The sequence below is a fragment of the Aptenodytes forsteri genome, unplaced genomic scaffold (assembly GCF_000699145.1).
Source record: "Aptenodytes forsteri isolate BGI_AS27 unplaced genomic scaffold, ASM69914v1 Scaffold57, whole genome shotgun sequence".
NCBI classification, from domain to species: Eukaryota; Metazoa; Chordata; class Aves; order Sphenisciformes; family Spheniscidae; genus Aptenodytes; species Aptenodytes forsteri.
In genome coordinates this window covers 1,219,488-1,229,993 of record NW_008796220.1, presented here as the reverse complement: position 1 = coordinate 1,229,993, position 10,506 = coordinate 1,219,488, and the positions used below count along the sequence as shown (strand labels likewise).

Below are 10,506 nucleotides of genomic sequence, written 5' to 3'. Positions count from 1 at the left end.
CCTGTCTGCTGCTGTCAGGGAGATCTGCAGCATCTAACCTCTCCCTAGCTCTGCTCAAAGGCGATGCTCGCTGCATACACTGAGCTCTCGGGATGAGAGACCGTGGCAAAACGCTGCCGCTAGCACGCACCGTACAAGCCGGAGCCAGCCTGTGCCTGGTACAGAAACTGCCTGTCTCTCGTATCCTTGTCAGCATGCAGAGCAGGCAGGCCACGGACGGTGGAAGGGGCGATGTGCCCCTCGCATTGGCATGCATCCGTACACCCGGGCTTGATTGCCGTCTTCCCGCGTGTCTTCTGGTTGCCTTTGCTCTTTATGGGCAGGTTTCAGCGTATTGCTGCCTCTCTGCAGGAGATGAGCGCGCCGACCCTGCTCCTGTGCAGCTCACCTGCCCAGTCTGTGCCGTATCTGAGCTGTTTTTCAGTTTCTGATGTCCTGGGGTCCACGCTAGCAGTCAGTGTTCCCCAAGAGGCAGGGATTTTCAGCATGCCCTTTCTCCTTGTACCTTGCCACCGTGATCCCCATCTCCAACATCAGTGCCTAAATACCTTTTTGGAAGATTTTCCAGCATCCTGCTGGAATGAATTGGGATGAAGATTCAGCACTGAGCCCGCTGTAGTGGACCCAAATCTTTGGACCACGCTTAGTTAAAGGGAAGTTGGGAGATGGTGAGCATGGGTCCAAGCCCTCTTGCTTGGGTTGTATCAGAGCAAATGCTGGGAGAGGTATAAAACACATTATAGCAGGTTAACCGACAGGGCAGAGGAGCTTAGGACACACAAAGCACTTCAGAGTCCATGCTCACACCTCTGCACAGGGCAGAACCTTTGCATAAGGCCTGGAGATTATCAGCTGGAGACAGCAGATGTCTTGGCGCAGCAGTGAAGGAGATGTAGCCGGTGCGGGAAGGGAGCTCTTGTCTTTGCATCTAGACCAGGAAATCAAAACACTGTCTTAGTATAGACACATCCATAAAAGCTCCCTGTCGTTCCCTCCCCCAACATGCTCAGCCTCCAGCCAAGTTCTGGCCAGGTCATCCAAAGGAGATATAGGGCAATAGAGGGTGAGTACTACAGTGCTGCATTGCCAGGGATGGTCTTCTTGCTTGGGCTTTGCCTTATCCTGAAGCTGAGGTCTAGAGTAATTTGGATGAATGAGCCTTTCTTTCTCCATCGGCTACAAGGAGCCAGAATAGACTGGCTGTACATTAGAACTGGGGAGAGGGAGTGTTGCCCCTTTTTCACACCATCCCCTCACAGGAGTGCCCCAGAGTCAAAATTTGCCTTGCTTCCCTAAATTTTGGCATATATCCTCACAGGGATACACAAGCTGCTGAATGAACTGCGTGTCCCCATCAGAGATCCGGACCCCGCAGTTCTTTAGGAGAGAAGCAAAGTCTATGTGAACGTGCACAACATCAAACCCCCCAGCGAGGGTGCTGTCTTCAGTCTTATGCACCGGTGAAACTAAAATACCATTTGCAGGGATCATCTTCCCTTCCGCCTTTTGTGGCTAAGGCAGCTCCATCAAACTCAGCAGCCAGATTCCCCTGTGGCAAACAAGGAAAAAAAAAAACCCAGCCCTGAGAGGTGCTAAGGGAGAAAGCCTGGAAAGCGCAGGGGGAGAGAGAATTGGCTGGAAAATGTAACTTAATTATGACAACTCCCATCTGCTAGAATACGGAAGCAACGTGAAAATATTTTGTCTGTTATCAGAGGCTTTGGGTTGCGAGAGGAAGTGAGACTTGCAACCTGGTTCAGAGTCTGCTCTGACTTTGCTCTTTGTGCTGTCTCACCCTGGGACTGTTTGACAGGTCCCATCTCTCTGCTTTCACTCTCTTTCTGTGTTTAACACCTTCCCAGCCTCTGTATCTACAGCCTGGTGTAGGTGTCCCATCATGTGCCCATGCAAACTATTCCTCTGTCCCACCTCCGGCAGCAGCTGTATCTGATGCAGTGGAAGAAAAATAAGCCGTTTCCCACACTCAGACAAAATACTCATTTGCATTTACTTATTTTTGGCCATCTCTATGCACTGCAGCTCTGGTTGGGTGCATATAAGCTTAGAAGGCAGGCTCCACTCCTGCAAACATGTATGTGTTGGCTGCACAGGGGTAACCACAGCCCTGCAGAGTCTGGTGGGGCTCCATCAGCATCAATTTCAGTTCAAGCGTGGGCATCCATGCGATGAGTTCTCCTCTTTTTTGTGTGGCATGAACACCAGCAGGGAAGAGAAATATCTAGGGTGGAAGGGAAACAGAGGGTATTGGGAGTGAATTCAGTGCTGTGAGGTAGTCTCCAGACATTAGGATCCTGCTGTGCCCTGAATCTGAATCTTTCCAGCCAGAGCTTAGCAACTCTGGAGGTTGCCAAGGAGCACAGCAGAGCTGGCAGAGGAGTGCCCAGCATTGGGGTTTGGCTGCTCTGAGCATCCAGGCACATCTTGTCTGGCAGCCCCTCAGCATGGCTCCGTGGATGCTCCCAAGGCTTCAATGCTGTACCCAAACTGCCGCCAGCTCTGAGGCGGAGCCCCTCGTTTCTCCATCACCTCCCAGCCTTGCCGCTTCTTACACGTGGAGGGATGAGGGCTGCAGGTTTAGGACCATGGACTTCTCCCCCTCTCCCTCTGCCGTACTCACTGCAGCAGCCCCAGGCGTGCAACCCATGTGCAAGTTGTGTGGCAGGGAAGCCGGGCTTATTTGCAACCTCCACAACTTGATTGGGACCCTCTTCGCTTAGGTGCAGAAAAGCAGGTTATCCCTTTGATGAGTAATTACACCCCAGTTTTGTCCCTCAGCAGTTTGTTCTGGGGAAAGAGGTGAAAAATCCCCTCCGCAAATCATCAGGTGCTTTCTTGACATCTAACTGCTTCTTGCACCCCCTTATTGGTAGCTCCTGGCTACTCCTAAACATGCTCCAAGCTGAGTGTCCGAGGAAGTGGGGAAGAAGGGCAGGCTTGTGACATTGCTGTGCCCATCTGACATAGGCTGAACTGCTGGGACAGGGCTGTGCCATCCTTCTCCATGTTGAATTTAGGTCTGCCGAGTCAAGAAAAGCCCCTCTCCCCTCAGAGCAGGGCCAGTGTCTCGATAGCGCCATGGCTCATCCCACCCAGGAATGGCAGCACGCTTTTCTCCCCAGTGCATCACCGTTAACATTTCTTCTTTCTCCCCTCCCCGCAGGGCACGAAGACGACGTTCGCCAGAGCTGGGCTCGCAGCCGCCGCACACAGCAAGATGACAGCCATCCTGGAGCGGATCAGCACGCTGTCCCTTAGCGGGCAGCATCTCAGCCGTCTCCCCAGGCTGCTGGAGGATGGCTTCCCCAAGATGCCTTGCACCGTCAAAGAGTGCGAGGTGCCGCAGCTCTTCCGTGAGCCGTACATCCACACCGGGTACCGTCCCACCGGCCAGGACTGGCGGTACTACTTCCTTAGCCTCTTCCAGAAGCACAACGAGGTGGTCAATGTGTGGACTCATCTCCTGGCAGCGCTGGCAGTGCTGCTGAGATTCAAGACATTTGTGGAGGCTGAGCAGTTACCCGTGGACGCGTGGTCCTTGCCTTTGCTCATCTTTGTCCTCTCCTCTGTCACCTACCTGACCTGCAGCCTCTTGGCCCACCTACTGCAGTCCAAATCGGAGCTGTACCACTATACCTTCTACTTCGTGGACTACGTCGGAGTCAGCATCTACCAGTACGGTAGTGCCCTGGCCCATTTCTACTACAGCTCCGACCAAGCCTGGTACGACAAGTTATGGCTTTTCTTCCTGCCGGCAGCTGCTTTCTGTGGCTGGCTGTCTTGTGCCGGCTGCTGCTACGCGAAATATCGGTACCGACGGCCTTACCCCGTCATGAGGAAGATGTGCCAGGTGATCCCAGCTGGGCTGGCGTTCATCTTGGATATCAGTCCTGTTGCTCACCGGGTGGTTGTGTGTCACCTGGGGGGCTGTGAGGAAGATGCTGCTTGGTACCACACGTACCAGATACTGTTTTTCCTGATCAGTGCTTATTTCTTCTCCTGCCCGGTCCCTGAGAAGTACTTCCCTGGCTCCTGTGATATCATTGGCCATGCCCACCAGATCTTCCACACCTTCCTGGCCATCTGCACCCTATCACAGCTGGAGGCCATTTTGTTGGATTACAAGAACAGGCAGGAGATTTTCCTGAAGAGACACGGACCTCTCTCCATCTATCTCTCCTGCATCTCTTTTTTTGGCCTGGTGGCTTGTAGTGCCATCACAGCTTACATCCTGCGATGCAGGATCAAGGCCAGCCTGGCTAAAAAGGACTCCTGAGAGTCACGAACGTGATGGGCATGACATCACCAGGGTGGTGAAAAATCAAGAAAAGGGGCATAACATACTAGAGACATAACTAACTGGCTTATCTGCCTAACATGCTGTGACTAACCTGGACCCTGGACTCAGGTGGAGGACTGGAGACGTCACGCTGGATGCATTTTCACAGCAGGGACTGCCTTCTGCCATCCAGGGGGACATGGGGTGTTTTAAGCCAGAACAAGTCATTTAACCAAGGATGCTGGAATAGGCAGAGGTTTTTTGTTCATTCTGGTAAACCTGTGGGTGATATCTTGCTGAATGTCAGGGAGGGCAGCCTGAAGGCTGTGAGAATGTAGAAGGCTCACAACGCAGCGGAGAACGCACTGTGAGGACCACGGCTGGATGTGATGACCTCTCTGGGTTTTGCCATCTCTGCTGTCTGTGGGAGACCTGTTAGTATCAAAGGCAGTAGCAAGGTTTCAGGAGGAGTCTACGTTTCTAGGGTTCAGCTGCAAGGGCATGTGTGGCACAGTGGCTGGTATAATCCTTTTCCTGCTCCAGCTGGGCTAAGCCAGGTTCTCTCTATGGTTCCCTTGTCAAGTATCTCAACGCCAGGTTGCTGAGGTGGCTTTGGCAAAGCATGTTTGGAGACTTAGGCCTGACCTGGGGTCCTCTAGGACAAACTGGGTCTGAACCTGAGCCCTGTGTCTGCCGGTGACTGGTGTGGGTCCAGCACAGGTGGAGATGTTAGGTCAGCTCCATCTTCTCTTTCTGTATGACTGCACCATCTGCAGTGGAGCTGCTCATCAAAACCAAGGAGTCGGGCTGTCCCAAGGATTACTAACAGAAGGTGGGGTCTTTCTCAGCAGTTGGAATTTGACCTAAGGTAGTGGCAGTGCTGATGGCTGTTTGGTAGCCTGACAGGTCTTCAAAGGCTCCTCATTTCCATTTTAAGTGCTTAGTTGCCTTTGAGGAGCTGGGCCTGGGTCAGGTTGGAGATGGTTTTGAGCCTTCCTCAGTAGCAGTGGCAGAGGTTGAGCACCCCGGAGACCATCAACATTCAGGGCGCTGGCCCCAGGAGGGGAGATGCTTTTGATGCTGGGCACATCATTTTGGCTGCTTGTGTGACGAGTTCATGCATTCCTGCATAGACTGACTCTGTATCGTCTGTCTAGGGGGTCTGACTGACCTCCAGCACTGTCCATGCAGTGTAGAGTAACTTGGGTGTGACCTGCCTGATAGGGGAAAGATTCTGGGCCCTGGGCCTCCAACAGCCCTACTGCGGTCATGGCCAAAAGGCTATACGCGGTGCAAGACCTGCAACCTCAAATGCCTTGACATCTGGCAAATTCCTAGGAGGTATAAATCTTTGCTGAAAGCAAGGAAGCCATGGGATCTATTCCAGCCACCGATTTATCTCACTGAATCCAAGGGCAGGCAAATGAATTGTGATTGCTGGTTCTGAGCAGGCAGAGTTTAGGGTTGGGGATATGATTTGTCATGACAAGCACTGATTTCTGCACTTGATCTGTTTTTTAACTATTGAGATGTGTGTGTGTTTGTGTGTGAGTGCGCGTGCATGATTTATTATCCAGAAGGGCTTTGCCTTTGGCTTTTATATCTGCAGAGCCTCCTAGCTGGGTCAAGATTAGCCTGAAGGAAACAGTGCTATGCTGCTGGAGGAGCATGGTGGGCCAGACAACAGCGTCTCTGAAAACAGATCTATTAATAGGTGCTTTGCTGTGTCCTGTGTTTTGTGGACAAATTTGAAGCTCATGGCCCTATTGACAAATTAAATACAAACAGGGAGGGAAGTAAGTTTTGAGTACAGGAGAAGAAATCATAGGAAAGCCTTCAGGAGGTCATCTGGTCCACCCTTTCTCATCACTCTAGGCCTTCTGGTTTACATCCAGTCCAGCTTAGAAATTAATTACTTCATTTCCTACGGTGTATTTTGATGGTACGGCCATGCTGACCTAACAGTAAATTTGCCTCAGGGGAATGGCAAGTGGGGGTGGTCCCACTTACACCTCGTCGTTCCCCTTCACTTGCACAGAAGCTTGTCTGACCACAGAGCGAGCCAGTGCCGGGAGATGGACCAGCGGAAAACCAATCCTACTGAAAAAATGTCAGTAATTATTTGCTGGTTTTACCTTTCAGCCATCTCACTTGGACAACACTGCTGCCTGCAGGGAAGGGCTGGAGCGGAGGCCAGCAGCAGCTCCTCCTCACAACAGCGGCTGGTTGCTCAACTAGCTTAGCTGCATCGATGGACTGCTCCCTCCATGGTCTCCGTGGCTTTGCTTGTGGGTCTCCTCCCAGTTTGGGGAAGGACGTCCAGTGGGAGCAGTGCTTTTTCTCACAGCTTAATTTGCCTTGCTTTTGTGGTAGGTAAAGCAGAATAAGCTTCTGAGTGTGGATCTGGCTGGACGGTATCAGTGGGCTCCTGTGCAGGAAGGGGAGTAAACCAGGCTGGTCCAGAGTTCCTTTCTGGGCTAAAACTGAGAGGGAGTGGGCATCGCTAATAGCAAACCCTGCTCTGCTGCTACCCAGAGTTAGACTGGTACTAAAGGAAGGGATCACCCAGGCGTCTCCTTCTCTAAGGGTTTGAAAATAGACGACACGTCCTGCCCTTGTCAAAGGAGGATGAGTACAGTAGTGCCGTCTAGTTCAGGGACAGGGAGAGGAGGTGCCCCCATGGCTCCTCCTCTTCCGAGGTATTTCTGGTCATGTCTTCTCTTCCCTGGTCCAGCAGAAGTGAAACTTCTCCTGGAGCAAGTGTGTGACAATGGTGGTGTTTTTACATATTCTCATGTTACCCCTCAGGTGAAGCCACTTGCATCCCCATGTGGCCCTGCACCCAGACCTGGAGCCGACCTGGTTACTATGACGGGTTGACTTAACAGGGAAATTCAATAGAGATCGCTGCTGCTGTGAGGATGCACCCTTGTGTCACAAGGGGCTCACCAACACTGGAGCTTCCTTCATCCCTGTCTCCGTCCTCCTCCTCTTCCTCCGACCAGCTTATTTCTTTCCCTCATCCCCGGACTTCACCCTTGTGCCTTATGCACCTGGCTGCCTACCTGGGCAGACTCCACATGCCGTGCAGTCTGCTGCACCTCAACTGGGCCGGCACTGGAGAGTGGCTGCTGATGCCCTCCTGAAAGCCCTGCTGTTGATCTAGGGGAGGCCAGGGCTGGGTCCTGAAAGCGTAAAAGTGCCGCTGTGATAAATGTTCAGCTTGTCTGAGAGCCTCTCAGGGCCTTCTCCCTGTGCTCACTGCTTGGAGCACGCCTCCTTCCATCCTGGTGTTCCTCTAAGGAGGCATGGCTGGGAGAGGTGTACCAGTGGCAGGGTTTGGTGAAGAGCTGACCACCAAAGGTTGAGCACATCCGAGATCCTGAAGGGACCGAGGCCCTAACCCTCTCCCCCAGGAGCCTCTGGTCCTGAGACAGTACTTCTGCAGATCTTGCAACCCGGATCTGTACAGGACAGCTCCTGAGAATTCATTCCAATGTGCCTTATGCTATTCCTTTTTGGGATTCACCCTGAAGGAACCTGAGGCTCAGAGGCAGCCTCTTTGCTCTCTGCCGGTCCATGGTTGCTCTTAACAGCTGATACCCACTGACAGGATTTGCTTGGTGTATGGAGCAGAAGGGGAGGATGGAGAGAGGTGCCTTAAGCTTGTATTTATGCCTAATGATTTGTGTAACAAGGCAAGGACGGGTTCCTCATGTGCCTTTCAATTTACATCTTTTACTGACAAGATTATTTTTAAGCACTGTTTGTTACTAAAAAGAAGTACAATAGAGTTTGTATTTTTTCCCTGGGAAACAGGGAAGGGTATGAGTGTTACATATTAACCCCACCCTTCCCAGCTCCCATCTGCTGACTTTGTATTGTTGAAAACATTGACAATATTTTAAGCTTTGTACTGTACTGATCATTATTTAAAAACCTTAGTGAAAAAAAAAAGAAATCTGTAAAAGCAAAACGATTGGTGTGGTGTGAAATTCCCAAATGCACAACTACAGAAGGTTATGAGTCATTAGGAAGAAAAGTGGATAATAATTATAGAGTGGGTATATTAGAGTGGATAATAATTATAACAATAATGAACAATAAGGTGTGGTTTTATCTGTACATCTCAAAGCACTTTCCAGGTTTCACAGTAACTACGTGATTTTCATTCCCTTTTCACAAGGGAGGTGGAGAATGGCTGCCCTGACACTGATTAGAGGGATTTAAGTTCATCATCCACAAAAGTACTTGGGTGTCCAGTTTTCCTTAATTTCTATCAGAGGTGAGTATCTAGTGATTTGGTGGCCTGGCACCAAAGCAGTGCAGCATCAGTGGCCAAGCTGTGAATACAAGTGCCTGTTCAAGCAAAACATGTCAGCGCATGCTTAAAATTAAGCCGAAGAGACACAACCATTGACGGACAGAAGGATATCAGTCAGACAGACGTGTGCCTACCTGAAGTAAGGCTAGAGCTTCTGTTCTTCTTGCTGATAGCTGTGCAGAATCACAGAATGGTTGAGTTTGGAAGGGACCTCTGGAGGTCATCTGGTCCAACCCCCCTGCTCAAGCAGGGCCACTGAGAGCTGGTTGCCCAGGACCACGTCCAGACGGCTTTTGAGTATCTCCAAGGATGGAGACTTCACAACCTCTCTGGGCAACCTGTGCCAGCGCTCGGTCGCGCTCACAGTGAAAAAGTGTTTCCTGATGTTCAGAGGGAACCTCCTGTGTTTCAGTGTGTGCCCGTGGCCTTTGGTCCTGGCACTGGGCGCCACTGAAGAGAGCCTGGCTCCGTCCTCTTTGCACCCTCCCTTCAGGTATTTATATACATTAATAAGATCACCCCTGAGACTTCTTTTTTCAGGCTGAATAGTCCCAGCTCTCTCAGCCTTTCCTCATAGGAGAGATGCTCCAGTCCTTTAATCATCTTGGTTGTCCTTCGTTGGACTCTCTCCAGTACGTCCATGTCTGTTTTGGACTGGGGAGCCCAGAACTGGACACGGTACTCCAGGTGTGGCCTCACGAGCGATGAGTAGAGGGGAAGGATCGCCTCCCTCGACCTGCTGGCAATACTTGGTCTAATGCAGCCCCAGATACCATTTGCCTTTGCCGCAAGGGCACATTGGTGGCTTCTGTTCAACGTGGCATCCACCAGGACGCCCAGGTCTTTTTCTGCAAAGCTTCTTTCCAGCCAGGTGGCTCCTAGTCAGTTTTTAATCTACCTCACTGTCTGCTCATCAGGCCCATACATCAACAGCTTGTCTGGGAGGATCTTATGGGAGACAGTGTCAAAAGCCTTACTGAAGTCAAGGTAGACAATATCTATTGCTCTCCTCTCATCTACCGAGCCAGTCATTTTATTGTAGAAGGTTATCAAGTTGGTCAAGCATGCCTTCCCCCCGGTGAAGCCATGCTGACTACTCTTGATGACTTCCTTGTCCTTCATGTGCCTGGAAATGGTTCCCACAATTAACTGCTTCATCACCATCTGAGGGATCAAGGTGAGGCTGACCGGCCTGTAGTGCCAGGGGTCTTCCTTCTTGCCTTTTTTGAAGGCAGCAGTGGCATTTGCTTTCCTCCAGTCCTCAGGCACTTCTCCCAGTTGCCATGATCATTCAGATCATTGACAGTGGCCTTGCAGTGACATCAGCTCGTTCCTTCAGCACTCGTGGGTACATCCCATGCTTAAATACTCTCTGACCTGATCCTCTTCCACCAAGGACATCTTCCTTGCTCCAGCCTTTCCCCCTGGTCGCAGGGACCTGGGATTCCTGAAGGCTGGTCCTCCTAGTAAAGACTGAGGTGAAGAAGGCATTCAGTACCTCAGCCTTTTCCATGTTCTATGTAACCAGCTCCCACATCTTGCTGAGCAATGAGCCCACATTTTCCCTAGTCTTCCTTTTGTCACCTATGTACCTATAGAAGCCCTTCTTGTTGTCTTTGACATCCCCGACCAGATTCAATTCCAGCTGGGCTTTGGCTTTCCTAACCTCATCCCTGCATGCTCGGAGAATGTCTCTGTATTCTTCCCTATCCGTGTCCTTACTTTCATACCCTCTGTATGCTTCTTCTGTGTTGGAGTTTTGCCAGGAGCTCCTTGTTTATCCACACAGGCCTGCTGGCATTTTTGCTCAACTTCCTGCTCATTGGGATGGACCGCTCTTGAGCCTGGAGGAGGGGATCCTTGAATATCAGGTAGCTTCCTTGGG

The 10,506-nt window shown here is 51.2% G+C and overlaps 1 protein-coding gene across 1 annotated transcript; it reads left to right on the top strand.

The window, feature by feature from the left end:
- The first annotated feature begins 1,950 nt into the window (after positions 1–1,950).
- On the top strand, positions 1,951–4,784 carry PAQR8 (progestin and adipoQ receptor family member 8). Its single transcript, XM_009288954.2, has 3 exons — positions 1,951–2,045; positions 2,343–2,412; positions 3,182–4,784. Exons 1-3 carry the CDS (start codon positions 1,951–1,953, stop codon positions 4,292–4,294), a joined length of 1,278 nt encoding a protein of 425 aa, XP_009287229.2. The 3' UTR covers positions 4,295–4,784.
- Positions 4,785–10,506: the final 5,722 nt, after the last annotated feature.

Excerpts from the sequence above, each read along its gene's own strand:
- PAQR8 (XM_009288954.2), top strand. The coding sequence starts at position 1,951 with ATGCAGTGGAAGAAAAATAAGCCGTTTCCCACACTCAGACAAAATACT. Across the intron at positions 2,046-2,342 it reads CTCTATGCACTGCAGCTCTG|CCAGAGCTTAGCAACTCTGG; the intron begins GTTGGGTGCATA and ends GAATCTTTCCAG. Across the intron at positions 2,413-3,181 it reads GAGGAGTGCCCAGCATTGGG|GGCACGAAGACGACGTTCGC; the intron begins GTTTGGCTGCTC and ends CCCTCCCCGCAG.